Raw genomic sequence first — 23,463 nt, forward strand, 5'->3', positions numbered from 1 at the left:
AATTATTATAAAAAATTTATTTATCCTCAAATAACCTTTGAATTCTCTATTTAGAATTAGAATCGAGCTTAAAACTTCTTAGAAATCATTGTATCAGGTTGTACGCATCTGAGGCAATCTAAATTGGAATCGAGCTTAAAACATCTATATATGGGTGATAGTATACATAGACATCTGAGACCGTCTAAACTTAAATTTTTTTAATATCTTTCTTCCTTATTCGGGATCTCTTCTTTGCGAGCTTTCTCCCCTAAAATGAAAATCCTAAATCAATTTTTCTTCCTCCGCTTCTAACCTTATATATAGATCATCTTGTTTAACTTTGAATCCAATCTTGTTCAACTTTCAATATAAGTAAGTAGTGATGGATCAGCAGATCAATCGTCCAAATATGGGATTACTTAGCAAAATGGTGTAAATGTCTTTCTATTCTCATTTCACACTTCTATTATTCTTATTTTTATTACCATTCATATTCTTAGGATGAATTAATAGGAATACTAGAATGAACATATTCATCTTTTGTGACAAGTGCGTGTATATATATACCCCTTGATCTTGTGTGAAGAGTTCTAATCACGATACGTGATTAAGGAAACAGAGAGTGGGACGGAGGCCTAATCCATGTCCCTGCTCGGCCCTGGCCGGGATGGCCGACCTCATGTGCCTCGCCGTGCTCTCGGGCCTCCTGCGTGTGCTGACACTTGTACGCATCTTCTCTTCTCCTTCTTCCCTTAGCATTTTTCTCCCAGGCCGGTCCAAAGAAACCTAACAGTGACAGCCAAACCTTCCATGAATGCGAGTGTGCAATCCTCCAATGGGATCTACTTGTCCTGATATGGAAATCTGGCCATGGGAAGATTAATTAAATATAGATTTGATTGGACATCTCGAGAAAATATACACTGTGGAATTCTCCAGAAGGAGCTAAGCTTTTGCACGGAATTGTAACTTTTCGATACGAGTGCGAGTAGATACCGCCATTGTTGCACTGAAGTCTCCATCTTCGGGACTCGTACTATAAAGTAGAACTCCAGCTCTCTCATTCTGCTTTAATTGATTGGTCCTCTTTGTTTACAGGAGAGAAGACGACTCGAAGTCATCTGATACTATGAGAGTGAGGACTGACAACTTCGAACGTGAAAGCAGTAGCTTAGTTTTAATCTTCAGCATTGAATTGTTCTTGCTTTATTTTGCAGATCTTGAGTTGGGTTCAAAATAAGTTTCATGGGGGGAAGGAGAAGAAGAGATTTGGTGAGCCTCATTGTGAGTGTTGTTTTTCTTTCTTTTTTAATCACATGTGTAAGTTTTGAGTTACACATGTGTTTGATTAAATTCTCAAATGTTTATATAGAACATCCATGCAGTTTAATTTCAGCAACATGTTCAAACTAATTAAATCTCTGTTATGCTCTGTAGGTTCTTCCCCTGATGATCCAAAGGAAGAATTTAAAGACTGGCCACAATCACTACTAGCAATAGGAACATTTGGGAACAATGAAGAAATCAAGGAAGATTCTCAAGACGTATCTGATTTCAGCGTTGAAGAATTCAACCAGTTGCAGGAAGAGCTAAAGAAGTTGCTCTCACTCAAGTCAAAATCCAGCAGCAGAAATGGATCAGAGATCATGGAAGATGACAGAGTAAATACGCCATTAAATAGGTTTCTGAATTTCCCATCGAGATCGGCAGTTGATAGGACCTTGAGCACGAATCTAGAGAGCTTGGCGAGCGACAGCAATGGCGATCTCTCCCCAAAAACCAAGATTATGCTGATTAGCAAAGTGAAAGATGTGTTGCTGGGGAATCCTAATGCAATAAAGAAGAAATCCATCTCCTTCATCATCAAGAAGATGTTTGTATGCAGCAGTGGCTTTGCACCAGCTGCAAGCTTGAAGGATCCAATTCCAGAGTCAAGAATGGAGAAGGTAAAAACACTTTGTTGTATTGAATTTTTCCTCTTCAACAATGCATTACAGAAACCCCAATGCTGCAAGGCAGATACTAAGAGCAATTCTCACCAAGAAGATACAGCAGCCGCCAAGTTCTGCTCCAACTGCTCCAACGAAGCTCATAGAAAATAGATCAACAGAGGAAACACAGGAGAAAACAGAGGCTGGAGAAGAAGGCGAAGGTAAGAAGAGCAAGGACAAGTGTAGATGGGTCAAGACAGATTCAGATTGTGAGTCCTGAAAACATAATTTTTTTATTTTAATTGATTTTTTGACATGTTTGAATTTTTTTTTTCTTTACTTTACCATTCTCTTTGGCCTCCAGTTATTGTTCTAGAGATCTAGTTGGTTATGAACACCAGAACACCACAAAGATCAGAAGAAGAATGCATAAATGAATGCATTGTCGACAGTCAAAGATAAAAAAAAATGGTGGATGAATACTTAATTCTGGCAGTCAAAGTGCCTTTGCAGCAACTGTGGAAGATTCTATTCGAAGCCAAATGAATTGTGAAATTGATCGAACATATTCTGACAGTTTAATCGAGCATGACACTTGTAAATGATGATGATAAATAAAAAAGGCAAGAATGAGTTCGCGTGGACAGTGAATAAATGAGTGGCTTCACTTGACTGTGAGCGAAGCCGACATGGCATGCATAAAAGGGGCGGACGGCGATGCGTACTAAAAAAACAGGCATCTTTTTTTCACTTCTTTTCTTCTCCTCGCCGCTAGGGCAATCACATCAATCGTCAGACCAGAAAATGGTGGCGCTGCGACGACGATGACGCAGTGGCTGCTGTCGGCTCGGCTTCTCACTGTATGCTCCTTTTCTTCTCGCCGTGTGGCGATAATGGTTGTCGATGCTTAATCCTCGGTCGCCTCACACCGGTTCCATGTTCTTGATTTTTTTTTTATTTTATTCCTGGAATATATCTGCGCGGATCACTGCAAGGCGAAAAAGGAACGATCTTGGTGGCTCGGGCTGTACTTTTCCTTGCTCGAATTTCTTAACGCCGTCCTAATTATCCGTGAAATCCCTTCTCGATTCGATCCTAGGGTTATATTTCCTTGAGGAAAGTTCGTTCCTTTGAAGGAGGGCTTGCATTCATTCCAATCTCTCATGGTCCTTTCTCCCTGATTTCGAGTTTTTCCCAGAGATCTGTGTTGAATTGACGCATTTTCTTCTTCAAATTTCCGACTTTTGGGCCACGAAATGAGCTAAAGGTGGCTGTGAGCTGAAATGACGGTTTCATCCTGCCATTGTCACTATCCCCTTGTATGCTGCTCGAAATCGTCAGTCCGCCATGACCTGCCTAACCCACAATGCGGAGATGCCCTGCAAGCGTCCGCGAGTCCAGCTCAAGTTCCAGTTACGTCGGAGAAGAAACCTTCTGGGCAGAAGGTTGTGATTGAACAGAAGAGTGCAGAGGATGGGAAATGTGAGATCTTGCTGAAGAGCAGCCTGAAAACGCTGAAATCACCAGATTCAGAAAGGATCCTAAAGGGCAATGTTAAATGGATGGATTCCTCAGGAAAGGAACTTGTTGAGGTCAAGGAATTCGAACCAGCGTAAGTTTGTTGCCATTATTTTCTTTTCTCTTGTTCATTGTGGCTGGTTTTATCTTGTGATTTTGATTGTGTTTCTTTGATGCAGTGAATCTGAAGAATCAGAAGACTACACGGATGACAACATAGGGTGCGTTTGTGTGATTCAATAACGATGGCTAGTTCCATACGGGAAGTGTTCCCACAAGATTATCAATCGAATGATTGTTTAGCTGTTACAGAAATAATTGCTTGATTTTTTTTTTTTTTGAATCATTGGTGTACCTTATTCAGGGTTGATTAAACATCCAAAATCCAGATTTCAAGATGTTCCGGTCGTAATGATTGCATTTTATTCTACATTGTTAGATTTAGTGGAAAGATATGCATTCAGATTTCCCAAGTGAAAAACCAATCCATTTTACTGCAATGGCTGCTAATTTCTCCCCTATTTCCATTGACCCCGTCGAAAAGCGATGAAGATAGCACGCTGAGTAGGTGGCTCCAACGCCGACTAGGAAAAGACTGTTAAATGAGGGAGAGATGACATTGGGGCCTTCCTTTCTTTGCACACCGGAGAGATCCAATAGGACTTTAGAGCGAGAACCATGAAAGAAGTCTCTAGCGTAAGCACTCCGACGCTTAAAGCAATACAATGGTAGGGCAAAAATAGAATAGTAAACGCGTGAGTCTTAAGCCAAGCTTGCAAAAAGTGTTGTGTAAAAAAGTGTACCTCGCCAACGGAGAAAGCCTCCCCTTTTTATATCACCTCTCATAACCTCCATGAGACGACAAGGAATATTCGGTGTCAAAAGATGTAGGTTAATGGAAGGTCTACAATCTTCCTTCAAGGAATTTTCCGTTATATGTATATAAACAGTCTTTTGTAACCTCCTCAGTAATGATAGAAGTTATATAGTCACCCTCATAAAAAAGTTCTATTGCAGGTATGTGTCGGATATTAGAATATTCTCTATTGAATAACTGTTATTCTCTAAAGGGATGTTGTGATTCTCTGACAATGTTATCCCCTGAATATAGTCCGATTGGATCTTTAGCCGACTGAGGTAGCCTGGCCGGATCTTTAGCCGTCCGACTGTATACTGTGATACATGGCTTAGAAGTGTGCGGATCCAAGCCTCGGGATATCGGATCGGTCCACCTTGGGCTGATCGACCCTATGTTATGGGACTTACCCCTGAAATGCTCTAGGATCTGGAGGTCTGACAGGATCTATGTCTGACCAAGTTTGTAATTGTTTTATGCCTTTACCTTGAGTATACATATATGAGACAGTAACACTGAGCCATGTAAATCCAACTGGCCTTATGACCGATCGTCTATATGTAGGGAGACTGGCACATAAGAAATGAACTGGGATCCATAGGTTCAACTGGCTATTAGGTCGAATAGCTATATATTGAGGGTGTTAGATTTTGAGGAATGTCCTAAGGTAATCGCCTTATGGATTTTACTAAATATAGATTCACTATTTGAGTGCATATTATATGTTTGATTGTCTTAAACTCATTTACTAAATGTCCGTAATATAATTCATAGCATGAGAGAAATTGTGATTGGATCACAACTAGTGATTATCTCTATGTGTGTAATTATGAACATATTGAAATTTTCCTAGTCATCGAATTAATGCATTCGGACATCATTAATTCTGTAAAATTAGCACGGGTTATACTCCTTAGTTCGCCAAGTATCTTTTTTCTCACTGGCCGGAGACATTGGGATGTCGGGAGATAAATGTGGATGTTAATTATGATAACTAGTTCATTGGAGTGACTCGCTGTAAAATTTCATATGGTTATCTATATATATATGAATATGTCTGTGAAGCTCTTACTGCAACTCGAGTGCAAGTTTCTTTTGACTTGAGGTATACAAGTCATCTTGGTCATGGAAACTTATACTTTGACATCTTAAACAAGCACCTCATTGAGACATGGACCCAGGATGATTGGGTATAAGTCAAAATGCCCGAAGATGTTTGGATAGCCCACAGAGGATTCATCGCTTCTTATGAGGAGATGTATACCCTATGGTCATTCGTTAGGATTATTACTCAAAGTCTTTGGCCAAAGCATCATATGTTAAGAGTATGAGACTCTTGTGACGTAGTTAGTCTAGTGGGGGCAGACACATAGACCATGTCCTGAACCAAGTGGGTATAAGACAAGTAAAACGAACAAGACACGACTCACTGTAGCTGTTGAACGACTTAGAATTAGTTCTAAGATCAACTATGATTTTTTGTCTATTTGGGGATCATGATGTACTACTAGGTGTCACTCATGATCGTTCTATAATTAAGTAGTCAATTATGGGCGGTCAAGATAAACCGGGAACCTATTGGATCACACGCATTAACAAGTCTCTAAAAGATGTAAAACAAATTAAAGAATAGAATTCTTAGATCAAGAGATAAATGTTTGGTTGGATCATACATAAGACAAATATGAAAATATTCGTCATAATAGAAGCGCAGATGGACTACATCTCTTATGGTAGAGTTGAACCATATTTGGTTTAATCATGAATTAGTCATGAACCAACTTGGTTTAGTTGTGAACCAAACCAAGCGGCTAATGGGCTAATTTTTAGTTAAGGGATAATGGGTTGGATTTGGGATTTCTAATCCAATTCATTAAAGAGAATTCTATATAGATGTAATTGGGAGAGAAATAAATACAAAAAAAAAAAAATATGGAACCGCATCAGCCATCAGCATCAACGATAGTAGCATAGGGAGGTAAACGGTGCAATGTAATTGCATTACACACATGTGGGCACATGACACGATCAACCTCGGACCTCCACCAAAACCATGCGCTCCACCATGCTACACCAGGGACTAAAGCGAATGAGGGTAAACTTTTATAGTGACCAACACCACCACACAGCGACATTTATTAGAAACCCCTGGTGAACGGCCTTAATTGATAAGAGCTGCCACAGGGGTGCTCAAACCTCGCCCATCGGTACAACGTCATACAACCCCAACGGTTCTAGAGAAATAGATACAAGTTTCATTATTTGGTTGATTGCCTCTCCTCTCTCTCTCCCACCGCCAACAAGAGGGTGCTCTCTCTTGTTACCGTAACCACCACAAGGGAGAAAAACTCTCCCTTGTGTGCTTCTCTTCTTCTTCCTCTTGAATCCCTCTTCTTTGCTCGTGACTAGTAACTTTCGACGGAGAGGCTTGTACTAAAGGAGTTGTCTTGAGGAGCTCGGCGTGGATACGAATAGAGGCGAGGTTCAACAACATCACTACGGTTGATGCCCTTCTTGTTACAAGGCATAGTAAGCTATACCTAGCGTAAATTAACTTCCCATAAAATTTTAATTATGTTATCATGTTTAGCATGTTGTATCCTTATATGTGTGTGGTGTGTGTGATGTAATAATTAGGAATTATTATTATTTATTTTTCGCTGCGCATGTTTACAAAACATGTTCTAGCACGCACCCGCATCGGGCATATCCCAATAGTGGTATCAGAGTCTGATCGTGCTTCGACATGATCGTAAAATTATTTTACGGTTTGTAATTAGTGTGGTAATTAATTTTGAAATTTTTCTAGAATTATTAAGCCTTTTTAATTTTTGAAAATTTCCTAAATTGTTAGAAAATTCTATTTTTGGAAAGTTTATTATATAATTTTAGAAAATTAAATTTAGAAAATTAAATTTAGAAATTATCATTTCTGGAATTTTTTGAAATTTTAAAAAATATTCTACTTTTGGAAAATTTACTAATTTGTTAGGTAATACAAAATATGGAAAGATTATGAAATTATAAAAAAAAATACAGATCTGAGATATTCTAAATTAAATTATAGAATTAATATTTTCTAAAATTTTAAGATTTATTCAAATATTCTATTTTTGTAAAGTTTCCTAAATTATTAGGAAATACCAAATTTAGAAAGATTTCAAAAATCATTAAAAATCCAAATTTGAGATATTCTAAATTAAATTATATAATTAATCTTTTTTAGAATTTTTAGATTCATTTAAATATTTTATTTTTAGAAAATTTCCTAAATTATTAGAAAATATCAAATTTAGAAATATTTAGAAAATTATAAAAAAAATCCAGATTTGAATTATTCTGTAATAAATTAATAAATATTAATTATTTATTTCTTAAATTGTTAGAAAATTAATTTAAATTTTTTTTTTCTAAAATAATTAAAGATTCTTGATTAATAGAAAGATTTAGATGAAATATGTTAATTAAATTTAGAAATTGGTTTCCTAATTTGATTAAATAAATCTTTATTTATTAAAATCAAATTTATAATATATTTTTATTTTAAAAATAGAATTATAACATATGTAAATTTATGTCATGTTCATATCATATTGTATGTTATGTAGATACATTAATTATGACGTAATTAGATTTTGTCATGCATGTGATGTAATTAGATATTACCAAATGTATGATGTGTCATGCTATGTCATGCATGTGATGTGTCATGTCATCATTTATGTCATGCGTGGGATGTGTCATGTCATCATTTATGTCATGCGTGGGATGTGTCATATCATCATTTATGTCACACCCCAGAGGAGTCTCTGCTAGAGGAAAAATCCGACAGCATCTCCCTCGTACCGGTGACAATCTGAATCATATCTACATCCACAAGAATACATCAACCCCACATGGTTGGAATGTATATATACAACCATGCAGTTATATATATTACACAGCCCACATGGCTGACTAAAAACACAGCAAAAGATAACAAAAATATAATACTCAGCCTACACTGCTGGTACAAACACAAACCACACAAAATAATACACTAACTGCAGGTCGGCATGACTTATACCACAATACAAAATTCAAAAATGAATAAATATGGCCACAAGACTCAAACCATAAACAAGATGGCATAACATAATATCAAGACCAAATACAAAGTACCGGAAGCATAATACAAAGTAGAATGAAAAACCAATCTCAAATGTGACGTGGAACTGGCAGCCAGGAACCTCCAAGCAACTGCTTAATCATCTACATGTAATAGGAATAGAGCAATGGAGTGAGTTCAAGAACTCAGCGAGTATCGAACTGACATGCATAGTATGATATATCTACCAGTAATAATCATGGAGTATAGTCTCCTGAACAATAACAGGAAATGAATAACTGAACAACAGAAAAAATTGTACTCACCAGGGCCTCCTATCCTGACATAAAGGTGTGAACCTCACCAACAGATGCAGGGTAATCAGACCAATATATAATGTCTCTTGTATGCATGTCAATCATATGCAACCACCAAAATGGAGCATACAAAAATGCAGCAATCACAAGAAATAAATTCAATACATGCATATGATGCAAAATGTCCTGGTCATCCCTGATGTCAGTCAGCCATCTCACACACGATGGTGAGACCGAGTGGGTAGGGTTATGATAATTATGCACTCTGCCATCACTACTCCTGAGTGACCAAGTGGACAGGATACTGTCGGAGTACACCTATCCTCCTACCCCAAATCATAAGTAGAAGAGCTCAATGCTCTCATCTCCTTCTGTCATAGTCAAGAGGAGAGATCCCTGTCCGCTATCACGCTGCAATCACACTACCCATGAGCGGACTAGCGGGACCCTGACATAGCAAACTGCCACACACACCCTGTCTGAAATATCACTAACCCATGAGTGGTTGTGTGTGTGCTGGTCATGTAACTGGCGATGTGCTCAACAACAATGGAGCTGACAATCGCTCAGCATGTAATCATGCAAGATGGTACATGACACTAAGCATGTAAATCCTGAAAATACCAACCTCCTCATAATGTGTACCAAAAAGGAACCTAAGTCCATAACAATGATCTAGGTACACATGCCAGATAGTAAACCTAGGTACACATGCCAAGTAGTAAACCTAGGTACACATGCCAAGTAATAAACAAGGTACACATGCCAAGTATAAACTAGTAGCTAGACTTGTATCCAGTAATGCACTGTATGTCACTACATAAGTACACAATGCAAGAAACAGAAGGACATAATCATAAATGCATAACAGGTAAAAGTATGGGCATACTACAGGTATCAAGTAATGGCATACCAAGCAGATATAAACATAACTATTACTACTAGTTATAACCTATTAAGCATATCAGAATGACAATATCAAAAAGATAAGTCAAAGGTACCCACCTCAAAATGAAGATCGTATCAAACCAATCCCATGTCGAGACGCTCCCCTCGAATCAAAGTCGTGCGATCACGTAATGTAATTAGCTAATATATATGTAGCAAATAGCTAAATAAAATTCCCAAGCTAATTAGGGAAAACTCTAATCAAAATAATAAACCTAATTCATGAATTCAATTAGGTTTAACTCAATACACAATTCCTTTACTTCAATCCTACTCATGAGTTAATTAATTTAATCATGGTCATCTTCTAAGATCAATACACACTTAACAATTTAATGATCCTAACATCAACCATGCATCCATCTAAATAAATCAACTACCAAAATAACCACCATGAATCAATCGTTTAATCCATTGAATCAACTACTAAGCATCATGACTCCTACATACATAATTCATCACATGATCAGTAGCCAACCACCAATAAATCCTTATTCAACATAGATTAGTAATTCCAACCATGTCACCAACGGATTTAAATGTATGAATGAAGCAAACCACAACTTACCTAAATCTAAGTATCCTTCGATCAACTCATGACCAAAGATCTTGCCGTTGGAATTTGTGGTCGAAGCTGTGGATCATCCTCAAACAGTGATGCTTGGCCCCACAGTTGAGTTGCTGATCTCTAACACAAACACCACAAATCAGAGGTAGATATAAATCAAACCCTCACACCGAGCTAGGGTTAGTCGATTACCTCAAGTGTGGCAGCAAGAAGACTATGTGTAAGGCACTGCTCGGTCAACTTCCAACTAATCAAAAGTAAGGCTCGGACTAAGGCAAGGATCGACTAGAGTAGCGTATGAAGATCGATCAAGCGACAAGTCAGAAGCTGGCAATAGGAGAATTGGATGGCTACTGATCCTGTCTGAGAGCTTGCGAGATAAAGCGCTGGGCGACGATGGGCAGTGACGAATAATGACTCGATGCCGACGACCAGGAGAGGATCCGAGAGAAGCACAGCGGACCTCACAAGAGAAATGGATAATGATAGGCACGAGAAAATCAAAGCGGAGAGAAGAAGAAGAGAAAAAAGGAACATCGGCGGGGGGAGACGAAGAGCTCGGGTTCGGCGCAGAGAGGGGAGGAGGAGAGGGATCGGGCTCGGGAGAGAAAAGAAAGAAAAAGAAGAGAAAATAAAAAAAGAATATTATAGCCTTAGTTATTTTAATTAAACCCTAGGGTAAATTCTTCAATCAACTCCCATCTTTGGGTATTCCAAATAGGCTTTTCCCAAGCCTATAATTGCATCCCCTCCAAATACGACATACGAGCTCCGATTAAATTCCAAAAAATTCCTAAAAATTCCCTCATGGTTATTCGTCCTTTTCGGTATATTCCAATTTATGTCATGCGTATAATGTCATGTAGATAGAATATTTGTATGATGTAGATGAGACCAAATCTCTTACTCAATATTAAAACATACACCTTCTATTAATATGGTTAGAACTAGAGTTTAAGGTCTTGTTTAAGTTGTTGGCCAAAGCCAAGTTCAAACTTTAAATTAAATATATTCAAACCATAGAGATACAATATCATGATTAACGAGTCAGTTTTAAACTTGAAGCGTCGATTTGTTGTGCCAAAGCCATGATTAATATGGATAGAGGTGAAGTTGGGTGATACGCATTTGATGTATACTTATTAATGTGTTAACAACCCGATGTTTATGCGAAGATCAATCAGTTGCTAGTATAATGTGATAGTTGCATATAAGTGATATGCAATCGGTAAACTTGTTATCTACTGATATAGCTAAGAATATCTTGTTGGCCAAAGTCAAGGTTATTCTTATCTGTAGTGGATATCAACCCACTTGGAGAAACCTACCATCTCCCGAATTCAACAATAAGGGTATTTAAATTTGATAAATAAGCAGGCTTTTATATAAATTGTTTACATAAATAATATCATGTCTCTCATACATTCTCATTTTTGTATTTCTAGGTTAATCGTTTAATTATGACTTCTGTTAATCTGCGTTTGATTTTGGACTCGAATAAACTGACTGAGCCGAACTTCTTAGACTGGTTTTGAAATTTGAGAATTTTTTTCAAAATTGGAAAACTAGCTTATGTCCTTGATCAGCCTCTTCTCACAAGTCTTGATGCTGATGCAACTGTGGACCAATTGTTGTTCCTTCAGAAACATAAGGATGATTCTGTACTTGCAAGTTGTATCATGCTAGCTGCTATAACTCATGAACTACAGAAACAACATGATCATTTGGATGCTTATGGTATTGTCTATCATCTTCGTGAGCTATTTGATGAGCAAGCTAGATCTAAAAGGTTCAACATCTCTAAACTTCTCTTTTGCTCAAAGATGTAGGAGGATTCGTCCGCAGTATAATATATACTAAAGATGAACGACTACATAGAGTATTTAGCATCACTCGATTTTACAATGGATCATGAGTTAAGTATTGACTTAATTCAATGTCGTTTATCAAAAAGTCATTTACAATTTGTGATGAACTATCGAATGAACAATTTAGAATCGGCCATTCCTGAGATGATTAATATGCTCAAGACTATAGAGCCTTTTGTTAAAGGTGAACAGAAAACTATGATGTTAATAGACTCCTCTAAGCAAGGTTCTAAAAGGAAACCAAAACATCTGTTGGTTTCTACTCGGAAAGCCTAATGGTTCCACTGTACAAAAATTTTGTACAAAGGTCTGAACCTTTTCCTAGCTACCATGTGTCCTTTTAAATTAAACTTGGATCGCCTGTGGAACATAACACGTTTGATCCAAAGTTTAATTTATTTGTTCTTTTAGGTTTAGACTTAGATCTCCTACGGAACTTAACACTTTCGATCCAAATCACCTAGGTTATTAATTCCATTAAATATTAATTTCCAAAATTGGCTTCCAGGACTGCATGGCGAGGCACATGACCTTCTTGGATATGGGAACAACCACCACCACCTAGACAAAGCCTTTTAAGGAAAGCTAATATTTAATTTCCTTAAATAACTTTAGGTCAACCGAAAAGAACAATCAAATCACAAGGAAAAGAAAAACAAAAGAACATAACATCAAAAACAAATTTGAAATACTAGAATCGCATGCCTCTTGTATTTGGTATTTTTACATGGAGATAAAACTAACATGATGTGGAAAACTATATTAGTTATACCGTCCTTTGTGAACTTTTAATGACCTCTTGATCATCTACCGTATTCCTCTTCTAATCCCGGACGTTGTGTGGGCAACGATCTTCCGAGACGAGAACCACCAAGCACCTTCTTCTTCCTTGCAAGTTTCGGCCATCAAAACTTCTCCTAGGATGAAGAGGTTCGTCCACCACCACCATGCTCCAAGGGATGCTAGAAACAAAGCTTTCTTTCTCTCCTTCTTCTTCTTCTTCTCTAAACTTGATCCGGTCACCATATGAATCTCCACAAGAAGGATGAGGTTCGGCCATCAAAGAGAAGAGAGGAGGAGAGGATGGCCGGCCACACCAAGGAAGAAAAAGAGGGAGAAAAATATAATAGAGTTCTTGTCATGAAGGCACCTCTACCCCCTCATTTATAATCCTTGGTCTTGGCAAATAAGGAAATTTTAATAAAAACTTTCTTAATTCCTTTGCCATGAAAAATAAATTTAATTAATATAAAATCAATTTCACTTTTATTAATCAACATGGCCGGCCACAATAATCTAAGCAAAGGAAATTTAATTCAATCAAGAATTAAAACCTTCCTAATTTGTTTCCGAAAATTTTAAAAATAAAATTTCTCTAATAATTTTTATCCCTTCATGATTGATTTATAAAAAGGAAATTTAATAAATTAAAATCTTTCTTTTAAACATATGGATAAAAAGAAAGTTATCTCTAAAAATTAAAATCTCTTTTAATCTACAAATAAGGAAAGATATCAAATCTTTTCTTAATCTCTTATAGAAACTTATAAAAGAGAATATTTAATTTTTAAACTCTCTTTTAAATCATGAACATGGTTAAAAAGGAAAGTTTTCTTAAAATTTAAAATCCACCTTTTAATCAACAAATAAGGAAAGATTTCAAATTTTAAACTCTCTTTTAAACATGTAGATGATTTACAAATAAGGAAAGTTTTTACCAAAAAATTAAAACCATCCTTTTCAATCTACAAATAAGGAAAGAGATTAATCTCTTCTCTTAATCTTTTCTATAAAAGGAAATTTTAATTTTTAAACTCTCTTTAAAAACATGATATCCACATAAGAAATAATTTTAATAAAAATCTTTTAATATTCTAGTGGTCACCAACCCAAGCTTGGGACCCAAGCTTTGGCCGCGACTAATTCATCATCCTGGCTCATCCAGTGTTGGGCGGCCTGGCTTGGGTTCAGTGACAGCCGACCCGTTGGATAGGTGAAGGTGGGTATGTGGTGGTATAAATCTCATGTCTGAGGCTACGATGAAGAATGAGGAGGAATTGGTTTTGAGTCCAGGTAAATTAAAAGCGTCTAGTGTTGAACACAACGACTTAATTTCATGATAATTCATTCCACTAGAGAACTGTTGACCCAGACTACTGGCAATCCCAAATTATTTGAACTCCTTCTTATTATGGGTGTGTTAGTCTGACGTGTTTAAGATGTAAGATATCCCTTAATTAGTAAGTTACTATGACTCACTTAGTGTATCTAGCTCAAGAGTATTACCACTCCTTCCATCAAATAAAGTATCCGAGATCCACTGCGAGGTTTAACATGACAATCCTTATGAGCTCCTCTTGGGGACATTCTCAACCTAAATTACTAGGACCTGATTTCCTTATAATAACACACACTATAAGTGATATCATTTCTGACTTATCGAGGCTTATTGATTGTCAGACAAATCTCACCCGTTGATAAATTAAAAGTAAATATCAAATATATGTGCTTGTTATTATATTAGGATTAGGCACACACTTTCATAATAAGGGTCTTTGTTCCTTTATAAAGTCGATTATAAAAGCGACCTCTGTGGTCCTACTCATTACCTCTAAGTGTACTAGTGTAATTATAGTTAAAATAAACTAATGCTAATTACACTCGAGCCCTTCAATGGTTTGTTTCCTTTTCATTTAATTTATGAAAACTCTGTTTATGTTATAAAGTGCGATAACATGATCCTCATGTGTGTGACACCACGCTTTTGTTATTATCTGATATAAAATTAAATTGAACAATTACATTGTCATAAATATAAACATTTTGTGAATATGATTCTTATTCTAGATAAATGTTTATACAAAGCTAGACTTTAATGCATCTAACAATCTCTCACTTACTTATACTAAAAAGACTAAGGCTATATGCTCGTAGTCATCACATTACGATTCTCGACCCTTGGCCATGCCATTAGCTACACCTTAAGGGCCTTAGTGAAAAGATCTATAAGTCATCATCTTGTAACGACCCAATTTTCCTCATTAGGAGTTCTAAAAGTTCTTAAAAATATTTAGAAATATTTTAGAAATATTCTAGAGATTTTTAGAAATTTTTAGAGTATTTTTATGTAATTTTTGGAGGTCGTTTGATATTTTTACTAAACGAAGGAAGTTTAAAACAAAAAAAATGTCAAAGCGAAATTGAACCCCACAACCTTTGACTCGGTCCAAACCCATTGAAGTGGGCAAGCAGTTTTACGATTAGAAAGTAGCGAATTTATTTAAGATAGATTGAATATTGGATTATAAAGGGATAAAGTTGATCTTGGTTTATACATTTAGAAAAGGTAGCGAATTTATTTAAGATTAGTTACTTGAATATTATAAAGAGATAAGTTGATGGATTTGCTCTGTTTAGAAAAGGTAGCAAATTTATTTAAGATAGTTAGTAGAGATATTGGATAGGTAAGATTCTCTGATATTGCGAAATTTAAGATAAGATTTGGTTATTATATAAAGAGGATATAGTTGATGTATGATGGTTGCTCTGTTTGAGAAGGTATATTTATTTATAGTTAGTTAATGTATATATTAAGTTGAATTTGGTCTAGGCATTTAGGTTAATTGGTAACGTCATAAGATACGAAGCTCGCTCTCCCATTCATTCATTCATCTCTCCCTCTCTGATCTGTTTGGCCAGACGCACGCGCTAGTATCTCCCAGGCCATAGAATACGAATTGGCGCAGCTGCCTGGTTCTGGTTAGTGAATGCCCTGCTTCTACCGCAGAGGAGTAGGCACTTGCTGGTACTGAATCTAGTGTAGAGCGGTTTCGTTTCAACTGTTCTAGTGATTTTAAAGATGCTTATGTATAAGACTGCTTCAATTGCAGCTTTTTATGTATAAACATGCTTACAATATTTAAATATTGCTGCAGATATATGCATATGTTTATAGTAGCTTCAATTTTTTTGCGCTTTAAAGCAATAACGTATAGATATAATGTATAACTTTGTAATAAATCTTATAAGATAAACATAAGTCTATAGTGCGATTGATTAGTTGCATTTTAACTGCAGCTTTAAGTAGTAAGCGATTATGCTATAACTGCTTATAGTACTTATTTTAGTCTATGTGAATGCAGTGCGTATAGTATTATAATATTGCATTAATAGGATTTTTAATAAGTGCACTGCGATAAATGAGTTTGTATTAATATAATTACAATTGCGCTCAATCTGCTTATAAGAGTGCCCTAAGCTGCAATTCTAAACAGCTAGCGTAAGTGTATAAGATGGCTTTCATGCAGATTGTGGCTTAAGTAGCAGATATTTGTAAATAATATAAGTGCGATTAGAGTTTTTTGGTTAAATTTATTAGTAGGGCAAATTTAGGGAACTTATAATGCTATACTAGAAAATAGATTATAGTGCGTTAAATGCGGATCTTGATGTTTAGTCGATAGTATATGTTTGCATACTATATGAGCATTTTGCAAAAATTTTGATTACGAATTGATTTCAGTAAAGTATATTTGTTGAATTTGTTTAAACATTTCATTTTTTAAAGAAGCATTTATAAGAAAATAGAAGAAAGAGAAAAGGTAGATCAAGTGAGAGCTTGAAGCATTTTTCACGGTTATAGGTGCAAATAAAGAAAAGTAAAGAAGAAAAGAAGAAGTAATTATTATATAATCAATTATTTTACTTTTTCGCTGGCTCGGCTGGACATTGTCCTTGTTCATCTCTACCCTAGGTTTAAATAACCAGTAAACCCTACTAGATGGACCACTATCTTGTAGTTAGTTGACGCGCGATAGTAGTGGGTTGGTTTAGCTTGCGTGCTGAAGTACATTAGTACTTCAAACAAGAAGAAAGTTGAATTTAGTATGATTTTGATGATTATTGTCATTTTGAAGTCTTAGTGTGAGTTGTCTTGTAAAATGCCTGTTATAATAATGACATGTGTTATGCTAGATTACTATACCAGCTTAGTATATGATTTGGTCAGATGTTCGTTGAGCTATACATTTCTAGATTTCTTTCAGATTTTTCTTTATACATACATATACATGAGCATACTAATGGGCGTTAGATAGCTTAGATATTTAGTTATATGCATCCTTCAGAAGGATGGAAGGAAAGGAGGAAGGGGAAGACAGGGGTAGATGGATGTGATACGGACTATAGAAGCCTTAGAAGTAGAAGTCTAGATGCATTTATTAACAAAGTTGAGTAGAATGTATGTATAGATGATCTAGTCTCCTTCGGCATCAACAATGCGTTAATTGTATGTTTTGAGTTCTCTCAAGGAGTTTGAATTTCTATCAACATCCAACATGTGAACAGGATAGTTATAATAGTTAGTAAGTCATAGCGCCGCACTCAGAGCATAATTAGTAGCGAGGCGAGAGAGTTAGTTACAGCAGTCGCGTTCCTATCCTATTCTCCGACATCGATCACATCCAATATCACAATCTTAAGAAAATGCTTTTCTTTATTCTCCTTTGCATATACAGTAGACGGCATGGGAGGGGATAGAAGCTTAAGAAAGTGACAGGATGAATTCTGGCTTAAGTTTTATAACAAGACAAGGATGTGTTCCTAATGTTGGTGATCCGTATGATCAAACTATGTCGTGGCGCGAGCTTTAATCAAACAAGATATAGTGCTGGTGTGTGGATGAGGACCTAAGCCATGAGCGAAGCGCTTTAGATAATTTAACCTCAAACTATACGCGAATCCAACTACCCCCTATGAATCAAGTTCAACAACACCATAGCTGGGTGGTTGCTAGTCGTAAGTCACCCAATGTTAGGCCACCACAACACTTGCAACTGCAGGCACCATGTTCAGTATGTATCATTCATACGTCATGTGCAGGTCCATTTATGCATGGATTCAAGTATGTTTGGTCCGTCGAGATGTTCTTACGCCTTAGTTATGTGTACTTACGCTTATGTTGTATGGTTTACTTATCACTCGTGGTATTCGAGTGTTCTTATGTCACCGCTATGCTTATGTTCATCAGTATAGTAATATGCTTTGATCAATAGCCTTAAGGTTAGTAGTAAGATACCGTTTTTAATAAACAGGGTGGGCGCAGATAAGATACTGTGTTTTCATTAGTTATGACTGGGAATATAGGGGAGCCAATGTAAATTTCTAGTTCTATAAAATAGTCTATAGGAGAATATAGTCCTTAAAAAGATTTAGACCCAATTTTCCTCATAGTTCTAAAACATTAGAACGTTTATTTTTGAAATTTTATTTAGAGAGTCTAAATGTAGACTCGTCTAAACTGCGAAGGAAGTTCGTACCAGCATCGTCAACCCAGACCCTCTCGGTTATGAACGAGACGAACCTGACCCGTAAGTTTTCAGCGGTAACGAGTATTATTGGCAATCTATTATTAGATAAGCTTGGCGGTTAATATAGAAAAGGAGGTTAGTATAACATATAAAGGAATAAGTTCGATATGTCGATTTATCTTTTTCGTATCGTTAGAATGAAAAGAATTTATTTAAGAATTGTTAGTAGATTGGATGGATTAATAAAGTGGAATAAGTCGACGCCTGCTGTGGATTTATTTGTCGAAGTGGGTGCTATACTAAGATATGTAGTAACTTGAAATAGTATCATGTATTACATGCCGAGGAAAATCTTTGCTGATGCTGTCTTTATAATGATAACAAAGCGTGTGTTGACTCGAGAGATGAAATGAACAATCGACAACAAGATGGCCTCGACAACAGTTTAGTTTATGTTTGTGACAGTAACCGGAGGTTTACTGACTGAGCTAATGCTGACTCGATGTGCGTAGGAAGAGTGGAACGTCCCGTGCACGCATGCGCGCAGAGCCAGCATGGATGTGAAGTGAGGCAGGTGTCATTGAAGGCGATAGAAGCTGTGAGCCCTGGTAGCGCCGCTAGTGAAGCGTGAGCCTGGTGCCCCGAAGTGATGCCAGAAACCTAGTGTGAAGGGAAAACCCTAGGAAAGTTGATGCTCAGCGAAAATTGATCCCAGAAAATCCATCGACAGGATCGGTCCAGGTGACCAACGTCGGTCGTTGAGAGAATATCGAAAATACGAGGAATATGAGAGAATATGTGACTGTCAGGACCGTCAAGGATCGGGACACTTGGCATGAATATGCTTGGCACCGAGAGCATGGTGTACCAACGTGTTGAAAGATTCAGACAGCTTGTGTCGGGATGCTGAATGGCTGGGCACCCAGTGTACCAATACCGCCTCAGTTCGCTAGTATTGGACTTGACTTGTCAATCAATCATTCAAGGCCTTTCTAGCAAGCTGTAGCCTTTAGCAGCGGATATCGGGTTGGGCCTATGGATCGATTGGAGGCGCGAGCGATTAAGCTTACGAGCGTCACAACGGATAACGATAAGTTTCGAGAGCACGATCCATCCGAGCCACCGTCCAGCCCATGGAGCGAGGCGCCTCGCGTCGACAATATTGAAAGGCGGATCGACCTTGTTGCATCGACTCGTTGGGCGGTATATCGATCGACGGAATGGACTTGATCCTCGCTTCTCTCTCCGGCTCTGCCGCTCTCCGATTCACAACACAAGGCCTGAGGATCTTGGAAGTTCTCTGTCAAGAGGTGGATCAGCAAGAAGCTAAGGAAGGTTTATAATCATAAACATAGTTTATTTTTTGTATCTCCTCTTGTTGATGTCTCATGTAGCAGCAGTTACCATAAAGGAGAGTTTTATTAGTGGTGGAGGTGGTTGTTGGTGGATCCTTGATTAGTCACTCTGTGAGAGTGGATGCCAACCCGCGGTGAGTGAGTTTTCATTTGCATCCCGCACTAAAGAAAAGCAACGCCGCAACGCCGACGCCGAGTAAGCGACCCGAGTGACATCCCGGTACCCCCCTATTCTTGCACTGGTCCTAACAAGTGGTATCGGGGCGGGGCCGAGGCTTCTTCAATCTGGGTCAAGCTAGCAAGACAGAGAAAAGCTAGGAGGGAGGGCAAATTCAAAAAGTCAAAGATTTCGAAGAAGCTCCTCAACGAGATGCTCCAAGATGGACTTGGATTTGACACGAGGTGGCTCAATGATTACTCCGCTTCTGGAAATCAAGAATGAAACTATATGATGGAGATGAGAATGGTTGCTCTAATGGAAGAGGAATTTCAAAACCCAGGGAACTCTCAAAAAAGCAAATGGAGCTCAGTCGTCCAGGGCGAATGACAAAGTGACCAAGCTTTAGAGCAGCTGTTGCTTCATCACACACAAAATTGAGAATTTGAAGAAGAAGCAAAGGTGAATCTATGGCAACCAGAGGAGGACGATGGAAGATCCACCATCCAATCATCTGAGGGCTGGAGCAAGAAGGAGAGGGACTCCTTTAGAAGAAACTTCCAAGAACACCTCCAAGGGCCTCCACCCCAGGACGAGAAAGAGAAGCACATCCAAGTGAAGAAGAGAAGTGAATGATGGTGCCAGATTGCCACCTGCCAAGGACAACAAAAAGTATACCTTGTAAGTGAATGTTTTGAGTGTGTCAAGTAAATTGATCATAGTGGGGTGAGTGTGCCGGTGGCAGGCAAGAGCCAGGACAACAGTGGAAAGACTAGCCCAGGCCCGAGGCTAGAAAGGAAGCTTCTCTGCTTCCACTGCAAGCATTGCAGAGTATGCATTAAGAAGATGAGGCTCAGGAGGCTCAATGGAAGAAGCAATCATTCCAAGAGTAAAGAGAGAGCTAACTTTATTGAAACTACCTTTATATTATGGTAAAAAAGCATGATAGTTCTAATTTTTATCATTTTAATGTAATTTACCATAAGAATAAAGCATGAGGTTTGGAAAAGCATGGGAAACTACAACCTAAGGTAGAAGGTAGATGGACACTTGGAGAACACTAAGATACAAGCCAAAAACAAAAAATGCTCATGGGTGTAATGAAAATCAAAATCTAAGGATTTAAAGGAGAAAATCAAGTCTTGAGATCAAGACTTGATAAAATGAAAAAGACCTTAAAAAGGGAAAATATCCTAAAAGGGCAAAATGAGCATAACCTAGGTTTAGGAGTACAAAAGCCATCCGATACAAACCCAAAACTAAAAGGGATGTGCCTAGATTATCATCATGGGGTTCCATATGGCTATGAACAAACCCTAAAGTCTGGAAGGTTGATCAAAGATCAAAGATACTAGAGATATCCCTTATTGACCATATGACTCTAAGACTTAAGAAGTCAAAGTCACTAACAAGGTCTGGGCTCATCCCTAGGTTGACTTTAATGACCTAAACTTCTAGCCCAGGCCCAACAGGTATCACTAGAGTTATCCTCTAGTGAGTACCTAAGCAAGGGAGCCCATAGGTGTCGTCTTCCTTTAGGCATTTCCCTGCTCCTATTAGAAGTAGTTCATTGCTACTCAGGACAGAGAGACCCAACTTTGAACATTGAACTCCCCAACTAGGTGGCACATTGGCCTCTTAAAAAAAACCATTTGACAATAAAATATTTACTACATTTAATCTTGTATTATTTGGAAATTTAAGGCATCGCTTGATTTATGTAATCAATCTTGAGGAAAAATGAAATATACCAACATTTGAGGAATGGCATAAACAAATCAAGAAAAATAGAAATGTCAATTTAGGTTTTGGCATTTCTTTTAAGCATCAGGTTTAAGTTGTAAGTTTAGCTAAGATTTTAAGGATACTTAGATAGTTAATCTGGTAGATTTTATTGCTAAAACTCAATGCCTTATACATCGTGCCTACGACATTCATGTTATTGCAAATCCAAAAATACCATGTCATGACATTCATACATCATATAGTTATAGGAATCTTTCTTTTGAAAATATTTATTTTTGATGTATGCCATAACATTATCATCGCATTGCATTGGTTTAATTTGTAATTAAGACAAATGACATTTAGCACTTAACATCCTAGGTAAGGACACTAGGTGGATGTCCTAATATCAAAATGTGATAGATATGCAGTCCCATTACCGAAATCTACATCTCTCAGATATATCTTATAAGGTTTGTGTGCTTGATGTTACACGGATCATGAGTGAAGAGTGTTCATCAAAACACATAGTTATGTGTTTTCCCATCATTGGGTTCACCAAAACACATAGTTATGTGTTTCCCATCATTGGGAAAGCTATGGGACATTGGTTTTGAAAATGTTTTCAAAGTGATTTTGGAAAACCTTGGTGAAGGATTAGTAATCACCATTGAATAGTTAGACACAAACTTGACGAAGAAAACGCTAAAGTTTTAGTAAGTTTTCAAGCTTGTGTCAATCTTTAAAAATATATAAAACTATTTTTCCATGATTAAGTATACCCTAAATATCTACAAGAAATTTCATGATTTTTGGATGTTTAGGGGTTTGAAAGTTACAGAAGTTGTTTCGTTAGAATCGAAGGAACTATATCAAACTGGAATTTCAGCAACTACTCCTCCGATGATCCATGGATCGATTGGAGTGAGTGCACGAACAGATCCGTGGATCGATTGGAAAACGAAGACAGAAACTCCAGCGGCTGTAGCTCAGAGTCGCTGGACCGATTGATTCCAGAAGTTTGGATTCGCGGATTGAATTCGTAAAGGTTCAATCGATTGGAAACTCCAGTCGATCCTCAAGTTGATCCAAGTGATGCTGATGGGCTGTCGAAGGCACGATTTCCAGACATCTCTCTTTGAAACCTCCTTCCTTGTAGTCTAGAATAACCATTCCAAACCCTAAAATACATGTATCTGAACAAAGTGTTTTTAAAACAAGGATGGATTGTTAGTTGAGTTAATATTGAAGTTTAGGTTGAGGTTTGTTTCAAATTTTTGAATAATTTTCGAACCTCAAAACTTCTAAATTTGGTTTTCCTAAAGGTTTAGATTGTTGGTGCAATGGCAGAAGTTATCACCATGTCTTTAGGGGGAGGGACACTTTAAAGACATGAAAATTATTTTTCATGAACCTTGGAAGGTGGTTAACTTTTGTTTTAATGCTCATGTATGAGCTTTTGAACTTCAAATGGGGAGGGAGGGGATATCCTCATTATTTCAAGTGGGCAGAACTCAAGTGGTTAAAAATGCTCCAGTTGTATTTGTTCACATTATCAGGAGTTAAGGATAAATGGCGTATGGACCCTTCGTGAATGATCTGAACGAGTGATGCTGAGTGAATGCAACTCTTCATGAGGGAAGCGAGTGATCGACTCTTCGGGGAGAGTCACAACCAAATTGGCATGGGTTGATGTGGATGGGTTGTGTGCAATAAGAAATGAAAGGACACAGGAATGTAGTGAGGTTATCAGGTCATTACTAGAGAATTGGAACTAACCTGAGTGCCCTAGAGATTGTGCCCTCTTGGAGAGAGGACCTGTGAATGGGTGTGTTAGGCTTTC

The 23,463-nt window shown here is 37.4% G+C and overlaps 2 protein-coding genes across 3 annotated transcripts; both read left to right on the forward strand.

Annotated features, from left to right (window-relative positions):
- Positions 1 to 972: 972 nt before the first annotated feature.
- Positions 973 to 2,330, forward strand: LOC122035171 (protein NEGATIVE GRAVITROPIC RESPONSE OF ROOTS-like). 2 transcript variants are annotated; one of them, XM_042594573.1, is made up of 5 exons: positions 973 to 1,117; positions 1,200 to 1,254; positions 1,420 to 1,928; positions 2,002 to 2,182; positions 2,278 to 2,330. In XM_042594573.1, exons 1-5 carry the CDS (start codon positions 1,112 to 1,114, stop codon positions 2,295 to 2,297), a joined length of 771 nt encoding a protein of 256 aa, XP_042450507.1. In that variant the 5' UTR covers positions 973 to 1,111; the 3' UTR covers positions 2,298 to 2,330. The 2 variants fall into 2 exon arrangements, with proteins under 2 accessions (XP_042450507.1, XP_042450506.1); XM_042594572.1 differs by having other exon boundaries at positions 974 to 1,117; positions 1,200 to 1,266.
- Positions 2,331 to 2,481: 151 nt separating this feature from the next.
- On the forward strand, positions 2,482 to 3,829 carry LOC122035172. The gene is made up of 2 exons (XM_042594574.1): positions 2,482 to 3,525; positions 3,611 to 3,829. The coding sequence occupies exons 1-2, from the start codon at positions 3,197 to 3,199 to the stop codon at positions 3,672 to 3,674; spliced, it is 393 nt and encodes a 130-aa protein (XP_042450508.1). The 5' UTR covers positions 2,482 to 3,196; the 3' UTR covers positions 3,675 to 3,829.
- The last annotated feature ends 19,634 nt before the right edge of the window (positions 3,830 to 23,463 follow it).

The sequence above is a fragment of the Zingiber officinale genome, chromosome 11B (assembly GCF_018446385.1).
Source record: "Zingiber officinale cultivar Zhangliang chromosome 11B, Zo_v1.1, whole genome shotgun sequence".
Taxonomy (NCBI): Eukaryota; Viridiplantae; Streptophyta; class Magnoliopsida; order Zingiberales; family Zingiberaceae; genus Zingiber; species Zingiber officinale.

Bases quoted from the DNA above. Each gene is read 5' to 3' on its own strand.
- LOC122035171 (XM_042594572.1), top strand. The intron at 1,267-1,419 runs GTGAGTGTTGTT...TATGCTCTGTAG, and splicing joins GAGATTTGGTGAGCCTCATT to GTTCTTCCCCTGATGATCCA. The intron at 1,929-2,001 runs GTAAAAACACTT...GCTGCAAGGCAG, and splicing joins CAGAGTCAAGAATGGAGAAG to ATACTAAGAGCAATTCTCAC.
- LOC122035172 (XM_042594574.1), top strand. From the start codon at position 3,197: ATGACGGTTTCATCCTGCCATTGTCACTATCCCCTTGTATGCTGCTCG. The intron at 3,526-3,610 runs GTAAGTTTGTTG...TCTTTGATGCAG, and splicing joins GTCAAGGAATTCGAACCAGC to TGAATCTGAAGAATCAGAAG.